At 54.8% G+C, this 13,515-nt stretch overlaps 1 protein-coding gene across 2 annotated transcripts in view; it reads left to right on the top strand.

The window, feature by feature from the left end:
* Positions 1–12,169, top strand: part of Gdap1l1 (ganglioside induced differentiation associated protein 1 like 1) — a 41,717-nt gene extending 29,548 nt beyond the window's left edge. For both annotated transcript variants that reach the window (XM_040276226.2, XM_078051838.1), the window contains exons 2-6: positions 184–376; positions 1,163–1,336; positions 3,256–3,353; positions 4,091–4,205; positions 11,805–12,169. In XM_040276226.2, coding sequence (XP_040132160.1) covers positions 271–376; positions 1,163–1,336; positions 3,256–3,353; positions 4,091–4,205; positions 11,805–12,148 — 837 coding nt within the window. In that variant the 5' untranslated portion in view covers positions 184–270 and the 3' untranslated portion in view covers positions 12,149–12,169. The remainder of the gene's footprint in view (positions 1–183; positions 377–1,162; positions 1,337–3,255; positions 3,354–4,090; positions 4,206–11,804) is intronic.
* The last annotated feature ends 1,346 nt before the right edge of the window (positions 12,170–13,515 follow it).

Consider the following 13,515-nt stretch of genomic DNA (forward strand, 5'->3'; position numbering starts at 1 on the left):
CCCCACTGCCCAATATATGCCCCTGAGACATTACCCCCGCCCCTGTGCCCAAGACTGCGCTGAAAGCAACAGTGTCCCCCTCCTGTGTGTGACCTCTGACCTCCCTCCCCGCACGCCCTGCCCCGCCTGGGCAGTGTCCCTCGTGTCCGCCTGCCTTCCCCGCTCTGACCCTGGCGCCTGCAGGTGCGACTGGTGATCGCCGAGAAGGGCCTGGCATGTGAGGAGCGGGACGTGAGCCTGCCGCAGAGCGAGCACAAGGAGCCCTGGTTCATGCGGCTCAACCTGGGCGAGGAGGTGCCTGTCATCATCCACCGGGACAACATCATCAGCGACTACAACCAGATCATCGACTACGTAGAGCGCACCTTCACGGGAGGTATGGCCACGGCTCTCCCCAGGGGCCACAGCCCCCTTCCCCAGGAATTCTGCAGTCACAGGCACAGACACAGGCCCTTAGGAGGCCCTCAGGTCCCCAAGACAGGGTCCAGATTTCCCAGGTCCCAGCCCGGGGCCAGACTCACAGGAACCCCATAGACACAAGCAGGGTCCTAACACCCCAGGCCCTGCAGGACCCTATGTCCTCTCCCTCCCTTTGGCCATCCCCAGGCTCAGGAGATCACTGCCCAGGCAGAGGCTCAGGCGGTCACTGAGAGGGGATCAGGGACCAGCAGGTGCTCTTCAAAAGGAATGAGGGGGTGAGGATCCATGGTAGAGGCCCTGGGTTCCACACCCTGCACAAAGAGAAAACACACGCCCGTGGATATTTAGTCACCGGCGAGTAATTTATACATATAATGTATGATTTTATATAGAAGGATACATACATATATATTTAATGAACTTGCCCGTGGTTAAAAATCAAGGAGACTTGAGCTTAAACATCCAGGTTTCCAGTCCCTTATGAAATTAGGCAGCACGAGGCCGAGGTCCCTCCTGGCCACAGTCAGGCTAAGAGGAGCTGCCCTTGCAGGGACAGCCTGGCAGAGCCCAGCAAGGAGAGGCCCCACTGGACCTCTGGATCCCGGGGTGGGCCAGCGGCAGAGCCCTGGAAGTGGGTGACCGGGCCTTCTCTGTGACGGTCCTTGTTCTAGGATGCTGGGGGGCTGGCGGCTGAGTCAGGATCAGCGCCTACCCCAGCTCGGCCATTGGTTGTGCCCCACAGAGCACGTGGTGGCCCTGATGCCCGAGGTGGGCAGCCCGCAGCACGCACGGGTGCTGCAGTACCGGGAGCTGCTGGACGCGCTGCCCATGGACGCCTACACGCATGGCTGCATCCTGCACCCTGAGCTCACCACCGACTCCATGATCCCCAAGTACGCCACGGCCGAGATCCGCAGTGAGTGCCCTGCCTCGCGGGAACTGTTGCCCCACCCTCGCGCACCCCTCCATTGGACAGGAGTCCCTCTTGGGCACCCTGCTCCCCTCCCGGGTCTCTTCCTCCTGCCTCTGCTCTTCCTCTCACCTCTTCTGTCCCTGCTTCTCTCTCTGCCCCTGTCTCTCACTGGGGGTTCCTCCCGCCGCCATTCTTCTCTTCCCTCTTTGCGGCCCTCCATCTCTGGAAGCCCGCCCTCCCACCTTCCCAGGAAGAGGCTGCCTGTCCTGCGGAGGTTTTTGTTACTGGTGGGGAGCTGCAAGCCTCCCCCAGAAATCCCAGCCACAGACTGTCATTGGTGGCCAAGGGCCCTGAGAGAACTCAGGGTCATGGTTGCCCAGGAAGGATGCCCAGATGTGGCAGGCCCCAGTGGGGTCTCTGGTTGGGGGTGGGACTAGTCTCCGTTGGCCCTTTGCCAGCTGTCTATAGACTTCGGTCCAGGCTCCTGCAGACACCTTGGGGTCCCATAGTCACAAGAGACAGGAAGAGCCCTAGCAGATCATAGGTGTTTGGTAAATGGTCACTTCCCCCCGTCTCTCACATCCTCTTCTGTCCCACTCATGTTCAAAGGCAGGGAGGGGCATCAGTCCTGTCCCTCCAGAATTCCCTTGAACAAGACTCAGAATTTATCCATGTGGCCTTCCCTGTTCAGTCGACAACATTAGGAGACCAGGAGGGAGCTGGGAACAGACAGGGTTAGACACAACTCCTGCCGTCCCAGAGTCTCAGTTCCATGGAGCAAAGACAAAGATCAAGCAATTACAGTGCAAGACTAAGAAAACGGGCACTCTCTGGAGGGCACTGACCAAGCACAGAAAGCTCACGCCTTGGAGACTGGCCCACAGGCACACCTGGACATATGCCCCAAGAAGTACAAAGATAGTCACCACAGCATCGTTGGTCATAGTGGGAAACACAGCTGGAAATTAACCCCCTGCCATGGGTTGGGGACTGTGCAAATAAGTAACTGTGCAAATAAGCACTACCATATAATGGCATAGCATGCCACTATTTAAAATATGACAGATGTGTTCTCAAAGATATACCAGTGAGCGGGGAAAAAAGAAGGACGGAAATCACCCAAAATGCTGTACTTAAAAGGGAGTTAAGTGGATGCAGAAGGGCTTGGGTGCCCAGGGTATTTCTTTTTCTTTCTTCTTCTTTTTTTTTTTTTTTTACTTTTTAGTTGTACACAATACATTTATTTATTTATCTTTTCATGGTACTGAGGATCGATCCCAGGGCCCCACACATGTTAGGTGAGTGCTCTATCACTGAGCCACAACCCCAGACCCTGCATGGGGTGTTTCTGGAAGATGCCCATGGAGCTGTCGATCATGCCAGCCCCAAAGGTTTGGTGGGGTCTAGTACACTCAAGGTGACTGAACTGCATCACCAGGGACAGGAACACTGGGGCACTCAGTGAAAGAGGGAGCAATCAGGAGGTGGAGAAGGTGGGTCCCGCAGCTCTTAGAGGGCAGGGAAGGCCCGGGTGCTGTGGGAGAGGGGCAGGGAGGCCTAGAGGACAATAAGGCCTGGGTTTGCAGTTCCGCCTGTTTCCGGCATCTCCTGCTATTTCACCAGGCGCTGTCTCCTCCTCAGTGAGGCTTCCTGGGGGCCCTCTAGGCCCCACAGCATTGTGCCATTCTTCGTTACAGATGGGTTGTGCCATGTCACAAGGACTTGGTGTCTTTCTCACCCACTGGCCTGAGCCTAGGGCAGGGTGGTGTCTCATGGCCCCGTGTCATAGCCTGTAGTGACCCTAAGTCTTGGCTGCTGCCGTTGTCATCCCCCACCAGTGTTCAGATGGACTGACTCCCGGTCATGGGGAAGGACGGGAGGCCCTGGGGGTCAGGATAGGACTCTTCCTGTTCTCTTCTCAGGACATCTAGCCAACGCCACCACGGACCTCATGAAACTGGACCACGAAGAGGAGCCCCAGCTCTCGGAGCCCTACCTGTCTAAGCAGAAGAAGCTCATGGTGAGTGCCCCGGCCCACCCGCGCTCCCCACCGTCTGTCCATGGGAGGGACAACTGGAGAAGGCGGCTCTGAGGTGATCACTGGCTGCTGATTTGAAAAGGAAATCCTTGCTGGCTTTGCCAATTCTGTGTCCTCTGCCACTTACTGGCTGCTTGACCTTGGGCAAGCCACCGCCACCCCAGGGCCTGTTCCTCACACCTGAGGCTCTGTCTCCAAAAGCAGAGCACTGAACACAGGTTCTTGGGTAAGAAGGTTCTGAGGGGAGCCCCGTGGGGATGGCAGAGAAAGGGAAGAAGAAGGGCCCACGCCTCGCCTGGTCCCCTGGGAAGCTCTGGAGCACCAGAGGCACCACACAGCCAGTCCACCTTGTTATCAGGGCCACCCTTTAATGCCCCCATATCAGTTGGCCCTTGGCTACAGACCACCTGGTGGGGTGTAGGGTTGGGGACAACCTCCCATGTGTTTCTGGTCAAGGCAGCTCCTCAATGATTGACAGCCATTTTCTGGAGAAAGGACACCTGTTTGCCACTAGCAGCCAACCCTCCCAGGGGCTGGAGGTCTGAGTGTCCAGCCCCGTGGCCGGGATTTGGGCAAGATGGCCACGCTCACTGGACCGTCCAGCACCAGATGAGGAAGGCTGGGTTTGCCAAGGGATTTAGGTGAAGCCCCTCCTGCCCCTGCGAATCCTGACGCCACCGAGCAAACTCAGCCTCCGGCTCCTGCCCGTCCTGCCACAGGCCAAGATCCTGGAGCATGATGACGTGAGCTACCTGAAGAAGATCCTCGGGGAGCTGGCCATGGTGCTCGACCAGATCGAGGCCGAGCTGGAGAAGAGGAAGCTGGAGAACGAGGGTGGGTGCTGGCCCCGGGGCGGCGGGGGCTGCAGGCCCCGCTTCTACCACCCCTCCCTGCCCCTGCCCCTGCCCCTGCCCCTGCCCAGGGTCTTTCTCCCCCAAGATCTCAGAAGACCTCCCAGAGGGTGGGGATCCTGGGCTCTGGAGTTGGGTAGACCCAGGTTGAAATCTAGCTTGGTCACTTACTGGCTGAGTGACCGTGGGCAAGGTACTCACTTCCATGGCCCTCAGCTTCCACATACGGAGTGGGGATAACAGGAGGACCTGCCCCAGAGACGCTGGGACACTGCATGAGACCACCCGCACAGAGAGCGTAGATCAGGGCGTAGCACACAGCTGAATAGAGGCTGGTGACGCGGCTGTGGTGGTCATCAGCCTCCACACCACCTCACCTGGCCCTGCACGGGACAGCTCGGTGTTCCTTCCCACTGCAGCCAGACCTCCAGGCTCTGATCTTGACACCACCTGCTCTTGAACAGCTTCCTTCCCAGCCCCACCCCCTTGTTCCTGCAGCCCAGCCTAGAGTCCCCTCTCCCTGCCACTCAGCTCCATTAGCCGTGACACTGACTTCAGCCCTTCTCTCAGTCTCACTGTGGACCCTTCTGCCTTGCTCTTTTTTTGGAGGCCTGTTAGTCTTGTGTGCTCAACAGTACAAATGTCTGGGCCATGTGTGGCCTGTCTGTGTGCACAGGAGGCTGCAGAACAGTGTCAGAGACAGGCAGATTTGAGTTAGAGTTCCAGCTTTGCTCTGTGGCCTGGGACAAGTTGCTTTCTCTCCTGGATCTTCAGTTTTCCTCATCTGTAAAATGGGATGGTAATAACACAACTTAAAACCTTAACCCCATCTTGTTGGACTCTGGGGAACATTAAAAGCACTCAGCACTGTTCCTGGTGCATATAGCTGAATAGACGTACAGCTAAAGGCGAGCTTCTTCTCTGGATGAGAAAACTGAGGCTCAGAGAGATGAAGTAACTTGCTCAAGGTCACACAGCTCATAAGTGTTAGGTCAAGAACAGGTTCCCTCTCAAAGAGTTCAGTGTTCTTTGCAGCACCTCATAACTAATGGCTCAAGACACACAGAGACCTAAAGTCCTGAGCAGGGACATCATCATACACACTGAGGCTGCTGCCTCAGATTTTCCTGGAAAAAAGCATGGGCTGGCTGGGTAAACAATGACACACACCTCGAGAAGGAACTTTCCAGTTTCCACTGGAGAGGGTGCTCGAGGGGGGGATTACAGAAGAGCTTTCAGGGGCCAAAATACATGGTGAGTCCAAAGCTGGCCTTTGGGTTGGACAGTCTCAGCTCTGTGGTTCTCTGGCTGGGTGACCTTGAATCACATGGTACCTAGGTATTAGTTTGTTAGGGCTGCTGAAACAAAACACCACAGACCTGGTCACTTAAAAAGTGGAAACCTTCTTCCTCCCTGTCTTGGAGGCTGGACGTCCAAGGTCAAGGTGTCGGTAGGGCAAGTTCCTTCTGAGCCCCTCCTGGTTGAACATGGTGTCTTCCCACTGTCCTCAAAGCTCATTCCTCTGCTGAGCAGCCCTAGTGCCTCTGCAGGCTCAGACTTGGCCTTATGAGGAGGGAATTAGGGCCCACACTAACGTCCTCATTTGGACTCACCTCTTTAGAGCCCTGTCTCCAAACGCAGTCACATTCTGTGACACTGGGAGTTCAGAACGTGTGAAGTTAGGAAGGGACAGAATTCAGCCAGGACAATGTACGTATTTATCAGCACTCTCTGTCTGTGAACACTGTTCATGGAGTTCAACTCGCTCAATACCCATGACAGCCCTGGGAGGTAGAGACTATTCTCATTTAGTAGATGAAGAAACTAAGGCACAGAGACATTCAGCAGCTCCCCTGAGTTCACACGGAGAAGTGGTGGAGTGTGGATTCAAACTCTGGCTCCAGGTTCTTAGGCACTAGCTCTGGTGCCTCTTCTGAGATGAGAACTCTCATTTCATGAGTTGTGAGGATTTATGAGAAAATGCATGTACGGGTAGCACCGCGGGGCCTGGCACACAGGACGGGAGTTTCAACAAATGTTAGCTGTTGTTGTGATCAAGGGGGGCTCAGGGTCTGACCTTGACTGGGGCCAGAGTGGGTGGCTCTGGAAGAGAGCTCTGGATGAATGTTCCTCGAGGGATTCCCAGGTGGGGACCCTGCTGCCTGCCTGTCTTTGGGTCAGGAGGTCTTCTGAGAGGTGGAGGTGTTGCATTGCCCTTGGGTGAGATGGCTGAGCTGTTCAGACTGGAGAGGTGTGGATGGTCCTTGTGCCCCTCGGGGCTGAGGGGCAGCAGAAGCCCAGGGAAGTGGCTGTGGGTTTTAAAGCTCTGACTGGCTGTGTCCTCATGGCCTCTGCCATTCATTCCCCAACCAGGGCACCACTGCCTGCCCTAGGGGACACTCAGGTGGGTCCACTTCTCTCCTGGTGGGCTGAGCCCAGAGTCGGGAGGTATTATAGTGTCACAGTTATGACCCCTAGCATACAGCCGGATGACCTCAGTGCAGATTCCCAATCAGCCATCTCCTTGCTCTGTGACTTGTGGAATTCACTGCTCCTCCGAGATCATCTGCAAAATAAATAACGGAAAGTAACTCACAGCAGGTTTAAGAAGACTTGTGAAGGTAGTGAGCTCTGAGCACTTCAGACAGTGCCAGACTCAAGGCAAAATGTTCTAGAAAGAGCAGTTTTAAAAATCCTTCTTACCATTTTTCTGGAAAGGTTTTTTGTTTGTTCATTTATTTGTTTGCTGTTGCTGGGGTTTGAGCCCAGGGCCCCGAGCATGCTAGGTAAGTGCTCTACCACTGAGCCCCAGCCCCGGCCCCACTTTCATTTTTTCCATTTATTTATTCAAATATTTACTGAGCATCTCATATGTGCCAGATCCTGGGGATCAAATTGGAAGCAAAAACAAACCCCACTTTTGCTCTCATGGAGTTTATGATCCAGAAGAGAAAAAGGTATTGGTCAAACAATTTCATGAGGAAACAGAGTTACAAAGAGTGATGTGTGAAGATGGACGAGGCCAGGGGCTCTCGGGGGAGGAGGCTCGCCTAGCATGCTTGAGACCTGGTTCAAACCCCAGAACCACACACGCACAAAGGAAGACCAAAATGGGCAGGGCTGGGTGCAGGTCCCTGAGGAGCCCTTGCCTGGCATGCCTGAGGCTCCGAGTTCGATCCCCAGCACCACCAGAAAAAAAAAAGTAAAATGGGTAGGACAAGTTTGATAACGTGAGACCTGATAGAGAAGAAACCTAGGGGAGAAGGAAGGAGGGAGCTGTCTCCCAGACTAGGGCATGCTGTGGAGGTGGGGAGGTGGGAGGAATTGGGGGCCTCTCAAGCAGCTGTGTGGTACATCGTGGGGTGAGTGATATGAGTGAGGCCAGAGACAGCTGGAGCGGACAGGGGGTGATCATGGCTTCAGGGCAAGTTGACATTTATGAGGTTATTTTACACTGAGTGCAATGGGGAAGTTCTTGGAGGGTTTTGAGAAAGGGTTGTATCCGTTAGCCTTACTGCGTAACAAACAATGCCAAATCTGAGTGTCTCCCACAAAGAACCTTTCATATGTTCATCATGACTTGTGGCTTAGCAGCATGGGCTGGTCCCAGGTAAGATGGCTGGCTTCATGCCTGCAATTGTGATCAGCCAGCAGCCACCAGCCTCACTGGCGTGTCCGCTGTTGGCAGTGTCAGCGGGGCCAGTGGAGGTAACTGGACCACTTGCTGCTCCTCATCCAGCAGGCTAGCCCAGACCCGGTCATGCGGTGGCAGTCACAGGGTTGCCAAGAGCAACTTGAGAGCAAAGCGTCTTCCAGCCTCCACTTGGGTCACCGTTATTCAAATCCCAAGGACTGAAGCAAGTGGCACTTCAAAGTCCAGATGAAAGGGGTGGAGCTCTATCAGGTTGGCCTCCTGGGGCTCAGAGCAACTTGGAGAAGGAGAAGAGGATCTAGAAAGGCCAACTAGAGATACGCAGCTTCGGATAAGTGCAGAGGACCGCAGAGGGACTGGCCTGGGAGTGGAGGACAGGGCCTGCCAGGTCAGCATGGGTAGGGAGCAGGAGGCAGAGGCTGGAGCTGCTGGAGCCAAGCCCGTGTGCCTGGTGGGGGTGGGGGCGAGGCCTTTCAGACCTGAAGGCTGCTCTCTTCTGAATGAAGCATAAGATGAAGTCATCAGCTGAGAGAGACCTGGAGAAAGTCCTGAGGGGTGAGGAGAGAAGGAGAGGACAGCAGTGGTGTCCCAGGGAGTGGGAACAAGGCCACCCAAGAAGTGCAGCAGGACCCGCAGTGTCCTTCTGGGCTTCGCAGCCCTGAGAGGAGCATGACTCTCCAGCTCCGCTGTGGATTGTCTGCAGCAGGAGGGACTGGCAGGCTCAGGAGTGCCAGCTGGGGGTTGACTGGGTCTGGGGCTTTATGAAAGGGATGCAGGACGGCGGGGGAGAAGAGAGGAGAAACGAAGGGGCCCTCCAGAGACATCAGACGGCAGCCAAGGGGCACCTGTGGTCCCTCAGGGTACTTTGCCTGCAAACAGACGCAGGAGGGGTAGCAGTTCTCAGAGCAGGTCTGCAGGCAAGCCACCCGAGAGTGTGAGTGTGCGCTGTCCTTCAGGAGATGCACCATGTGGACACAAAGCCCACGTGTGCAGGTACCCACATGCAAATACGAGCAGGAGCTGCATGGATCTGTGCAGGCAGGCACAGGGTACACGCAGACAGATCCACACAGACCAAAACACAGTGTGCACCTACTGACGGGGCCGAGTGTACATGTGGAGATGCTTGTATGTCCCAGCTCAGAATCAACACCCATCAACACATGGTGTCAATGTTCATCTGCATGTGGAAAAGAGCAGCATGATGTAAAGTAGCCTGGGTTTGACTCCAGGCTGTGCTCTACCATATACTAGCTGTGCAACTTTGACCAAGTTACTTGACCTCTTCATGTCTCAGTTTCCTCGTCTGTAGAATGGAGATAATAATCACATCTGCTTGCTAGGGTTGTCGCAAGGACTTAGGGAACTACACCACACTCCTTGGGGCATCTCCCACCCACAGGCCCCTCTTCCCAGCCTACTTGCTGGGTTCTCCTTGTGGCCCAGTATCTGGGCTCCATCCAGGTCTATTCTCAAGTCTGTGTATGCTCACTCCCTTGCTATGGGCCCACCTCTCTTGCCGGCTTCATCACACTAGCCAGACCTTGTCCCCTATTCAGTACCTGCCCTGGGCCTACACTGGCCCTAAACATGGCTGGGGAAACCTGAAGACTCGCTGGAGCTGGTGGGCAGCAGCCTTGGGGACATTACCCCTGCCCTGCCTCCCGCTACTGCAATCTCCAGAGGGCTTCTGTGACCATCTCCTTAGCCCCCCACCCTCCACTGTCCCCCATCCTCACTCTCTGATGACCCCTTTCTTCCTACATCCCGGAGAAAATCAAAGCATTAGGAAGCGATTCTCACAGCCCGGTCCCATGACTACCTGCAGGCAGGAGTGTCCATCAATAGGACAAGCCCTATTTGTCCTATTGTGACCGCAGATAGGAGGTTCCTTGGACCCATACCAATATGCTAAGAGGCGTCTTTGTCAATCACACGAACATCTCTAGAATTGAGACTTTTCTTGTGATTGATTATTTGCTTTTTCTTTGGAGTGGGCGTCTCAGTCCCCATGGTTACATAGATTTGATGACAGACCATGCTGTCCCCCTTAGCAAGATGCACCACAGTCCCTGAACTAGCCAAGACCAGCCCCTCCACAGGCCCCAGACCCCACCCCTGCTCCTCCACTCAAGAACCCCCGCATTGCCTCTCCCTCTTCCTGTGGCCTCACCACCCTCCACCACGGCATCACTCCATGGCCTTTTACCCTCTCATCTTGCAGAAGTGCTCTTGACCCGCCTCACCTGACTGCCTGTCCTTCCCCTCAGAGCAAAACTGCTTAAGAGCCATCTTTGCTCCCTGTTTCCTATTCTCTCCTCCCCCCTCTCGAGCTCCTCCTATCCAGGCTGTCACTGTCAACAGCCGGTCCCCCTGCCCCCTGTCAAGGCTGCCATCCACTAAATGCATTGCAGTGCTCCAGCCTCTTACTCGACCCTTGAAATCTGAGCACAGCTGAGCACTGCTCCTCGGGACACTTCCTTAACTCAGCCTCCAGACACCAGTGCCCTGATCATCTCCTCCCTCAGAGGCTGCTCCTTATCTGTCCTTTGCTGTTTTCTCCCTGTTGCTCCATTTCTAAACCTTGGAGAGCCTGGGATTTGGTGTTTGAGCAAAGACCCTTGGAGTGGAGGAATGAGCCAGGGAAAATGCAAAGGCCCTGAGGAGGAGCGTGCCTAGGAGGAGGACCTGCAGGGAGGCAGTGTGGCTGGTGAAGAGCACAGGGCGGGAAGTAGAATCTGAGGTCCAGAAGGTACCTGGGGCCAGATCCCACAGGGCCTTGGAGGGCTTGGAGGCCTTCAGCTTCTATTGTCACCATCATGGGACACTATTAGAGAGAGAGAGAATTTTTTAATATTTATTCTTTAGTTTTTCGAGGGACACAGTGTTATTTGTATGTGGTGCTGAGGATCGAACCCAGCGCTGCGCGCATGCCAGGCGAGAACACTACCCCAGCCCCCTATTAGAGGGTTTTGAGTGGAGACAAGTGGCCTAATCCAAGTTTTCACAGGATCCGTCTGGCTGCTGTGCTAATAGACTCCAGGGGCAAGGACCTCCTAAGGGACATTATGATGATTTGGTTATGAGATAAAAGTTGTTGGATTAGGATGGTAAAATTAAACATCAGGTTTAAAATATATTTTGAAGATATAGCTGATGGGAATTACTGACCCATTAGCTATGGGGGACCAGAGAAAGAATTCATGGTAGCATGAAGGCTTTTGGCCTGAGTCACCAGAAGCATGCAGTACCACTACCAAGGCGGGGGTGACTGCCGTGGGTTTGTGGGTGACCCATAATCCACAATTCTCTTTTGGACATTTTTTTTTTCTCTTTTGGACATTTTGAGTTTGAAATGCAGAGTAAACCCCAACTGGAGCTGGGGGAGAGGCAGTTGGATGTGAAGTTCTAGAGTTTAAATACACAATTTGCACTTTGGAAGTTGATTTAAGCCTTGCCCTGTGTTGCACACCTGTGATCCTGGCTCTTTGGGAGGCTGAGGCAAGAGGATGCCAAGTTCAAGGCCAGCCTGGGCAACTTAGCAAGACCCTGTCTCAAAATAAAATAAAAAGGTCTGGGGATGGATCCTAGTAACAGAATACTTGTCCAGCTGCCAAGTCCCTGCCCCCCCCCCACACACACACATGTATGTCAGTTGAGCCGGGCATGGTGGCTTCACACCCATAATCCCAGCAACTCAGGAGGCTGAAGCAGGAGGATTGAGGCCAGGCTCAAAATAAAAAGGACTAGGGATGTATCTCAGTGGTGAATCCTCTGGATTCAATCCCCAGGATGAGAGAGAGAGAGAAGAAACAGAAAAACACGTCAGAAGCTGTACAGGTGAGGACGGCCCCTGGGAGACACCCGGGTGGGCAGACACAGGCTGGGCTGAGGAGGGAAGTGAGTGCTCCGTCCCCTCTCCTCCTCCAGGGCAGAAGTGTGAGCTGTGGCTCTGTGGCTGTGCCTTCACCCTTGCCGACGTGCTCCTGGGGGCCACCCTGCACCGCCTCAAGTTCCTGGGACTGTCTAAGAAGTACTGGGAGGACGGCAGCCGGCCCAACCTGCGGTCCTTCTTTGAGCGCGTCCAGAGACGCTTTGCCTTCCGGAAAGTCCTGGGCGACGTCCACACCACCCTGCTGTCGGCGGTCATCCCCAACGCGTTCCGGCTGGTCAAGCGGAAGCCCCCATCGTTCTTCGGGGCGTCCTTCCTCATGGGCTCCCTGGGCGGGATGGGCTACTTCGCCTACTGGTACCTCAAGAAAAAATACATCTAGAGCCGCCGGGGCTCGCCTGACTGTCGGTGTCTGTGCTGTGTGATTCCCAATGACCTCAGAAACCCACTGTCCCTCCAACACTGGACAGCACTTCCCGCCCCTCGTTCTGAGTAGTTCTGTCGTCGGTGTGAAAACATTCCATAGTTGTAGAAGTAGCCGTCGCCAATGCTGTGACCTGAGGCCATGGCTCTGCTAGAGAGAGAGAGAGAGAGAGAAACGAAACAGAATGCCTTTTCTTTCGATTCAAGGTCTCAACACGGAACTGTGGGGACTGGTTAGGATCTGAGGTGAGTCCCCGGCCTTGCCATCCAACAGGGCCCAGGTTCTGGGAGGTGCCGGGGGCTCCGAGAACCTGACTGCTCGCCTCCCTTCCCTCTTGCCAGGACAAAGCCAACACCAAGACACACCTCTGCCAACCAGCACCTGGGGCTGGCTGGGGCTGGAGAGCCAGAGACCCCGTGGAGGCCCCTGAGGATCAGAAGGGGCTTCATTCTTCTCCTGGACATGGACTAAGACAGCACTGGCCAAGGCAGTGGCACCCCAAGGCCTGACCATGGCTGGGACAGACACCATGAGCACACCCCCTCCTCCTGAGCGTGTCCAGTCTGGCGTTCAGTAGCATGCCCTCGGGCAGCAGCCGTCAGCACTCCCTACCTTGAGTTGCTTTCCCACCCTGCAATGTGGGACTTTCAGCAAAAGCCACGTTGGCCTTCTCTCAGAAGGTCAGTGCCAGCTCAAGTGCAGGGGTGGGTCCCTCTCCACCTCCTTTAATGCCACCTTTCCCACAATTCCAGGGGCTCCCCATGCTGCATGCAGGGGGGTCTCTGTCTCCATGCTGCCCCCTTGGTCGGGTCTCACTTTCCTGTGCCTTTTGCTGTGTTGGGAATGGGTCTGGGTGTCAGTGCCGCTCATGCTTAGAAACCACTGAAAGCCCCCAATAAAGCATCCAGGAGGAGCAGTTGCTTTTCGTTTCTAAACCTGTTTGTCCACCCAGCTCTCATTTCCAAAGTCAGGCCAGAGGCCTGGAGGTGAGGTTGAGGTCCCCAATTCAGTCGAGGGCAGGTCCCAAATTGCTGGTCTGGGCTGGAGAGACTTTCCAAAGCTCTGATCTTGAGGTAAACACTCCTTGCTTAGGCACAGCACTTCCCAGTTTAAGAGCCTGCTCACAAACATTTGCCTACATTAACCTTCAGGGGGTACCCAGGGCACATCCCCACACCAGTTTCTAAGTGGAAAACATGTATTAAAATGCCCAAAGAATTAAGCCAGGATTATAATTTGTGGAATATAGTTTTATATTGAAAGAAGATGGTAAGAATCTGCCCGTTTAAAAATAGCCAGATCTAAGACAGGCCAATGGTGGATCT

Source organism: Ictidomys tridecemlineatus, chromosome 5 (assembly GCF_052094955.1).
Source record: "Ictidomys tridecemlineatus isolate mIctTri1 chromosome 5, mIctTri1.hap1, whole genome shotgun sequence".
Classification (NCBI taxonomy): Eukaryota; Metazoa; Chordata; class Mammalia; order Rodentia; family Sciuridae; genus Ictidomys; species Ictidomys tridecemlineatus.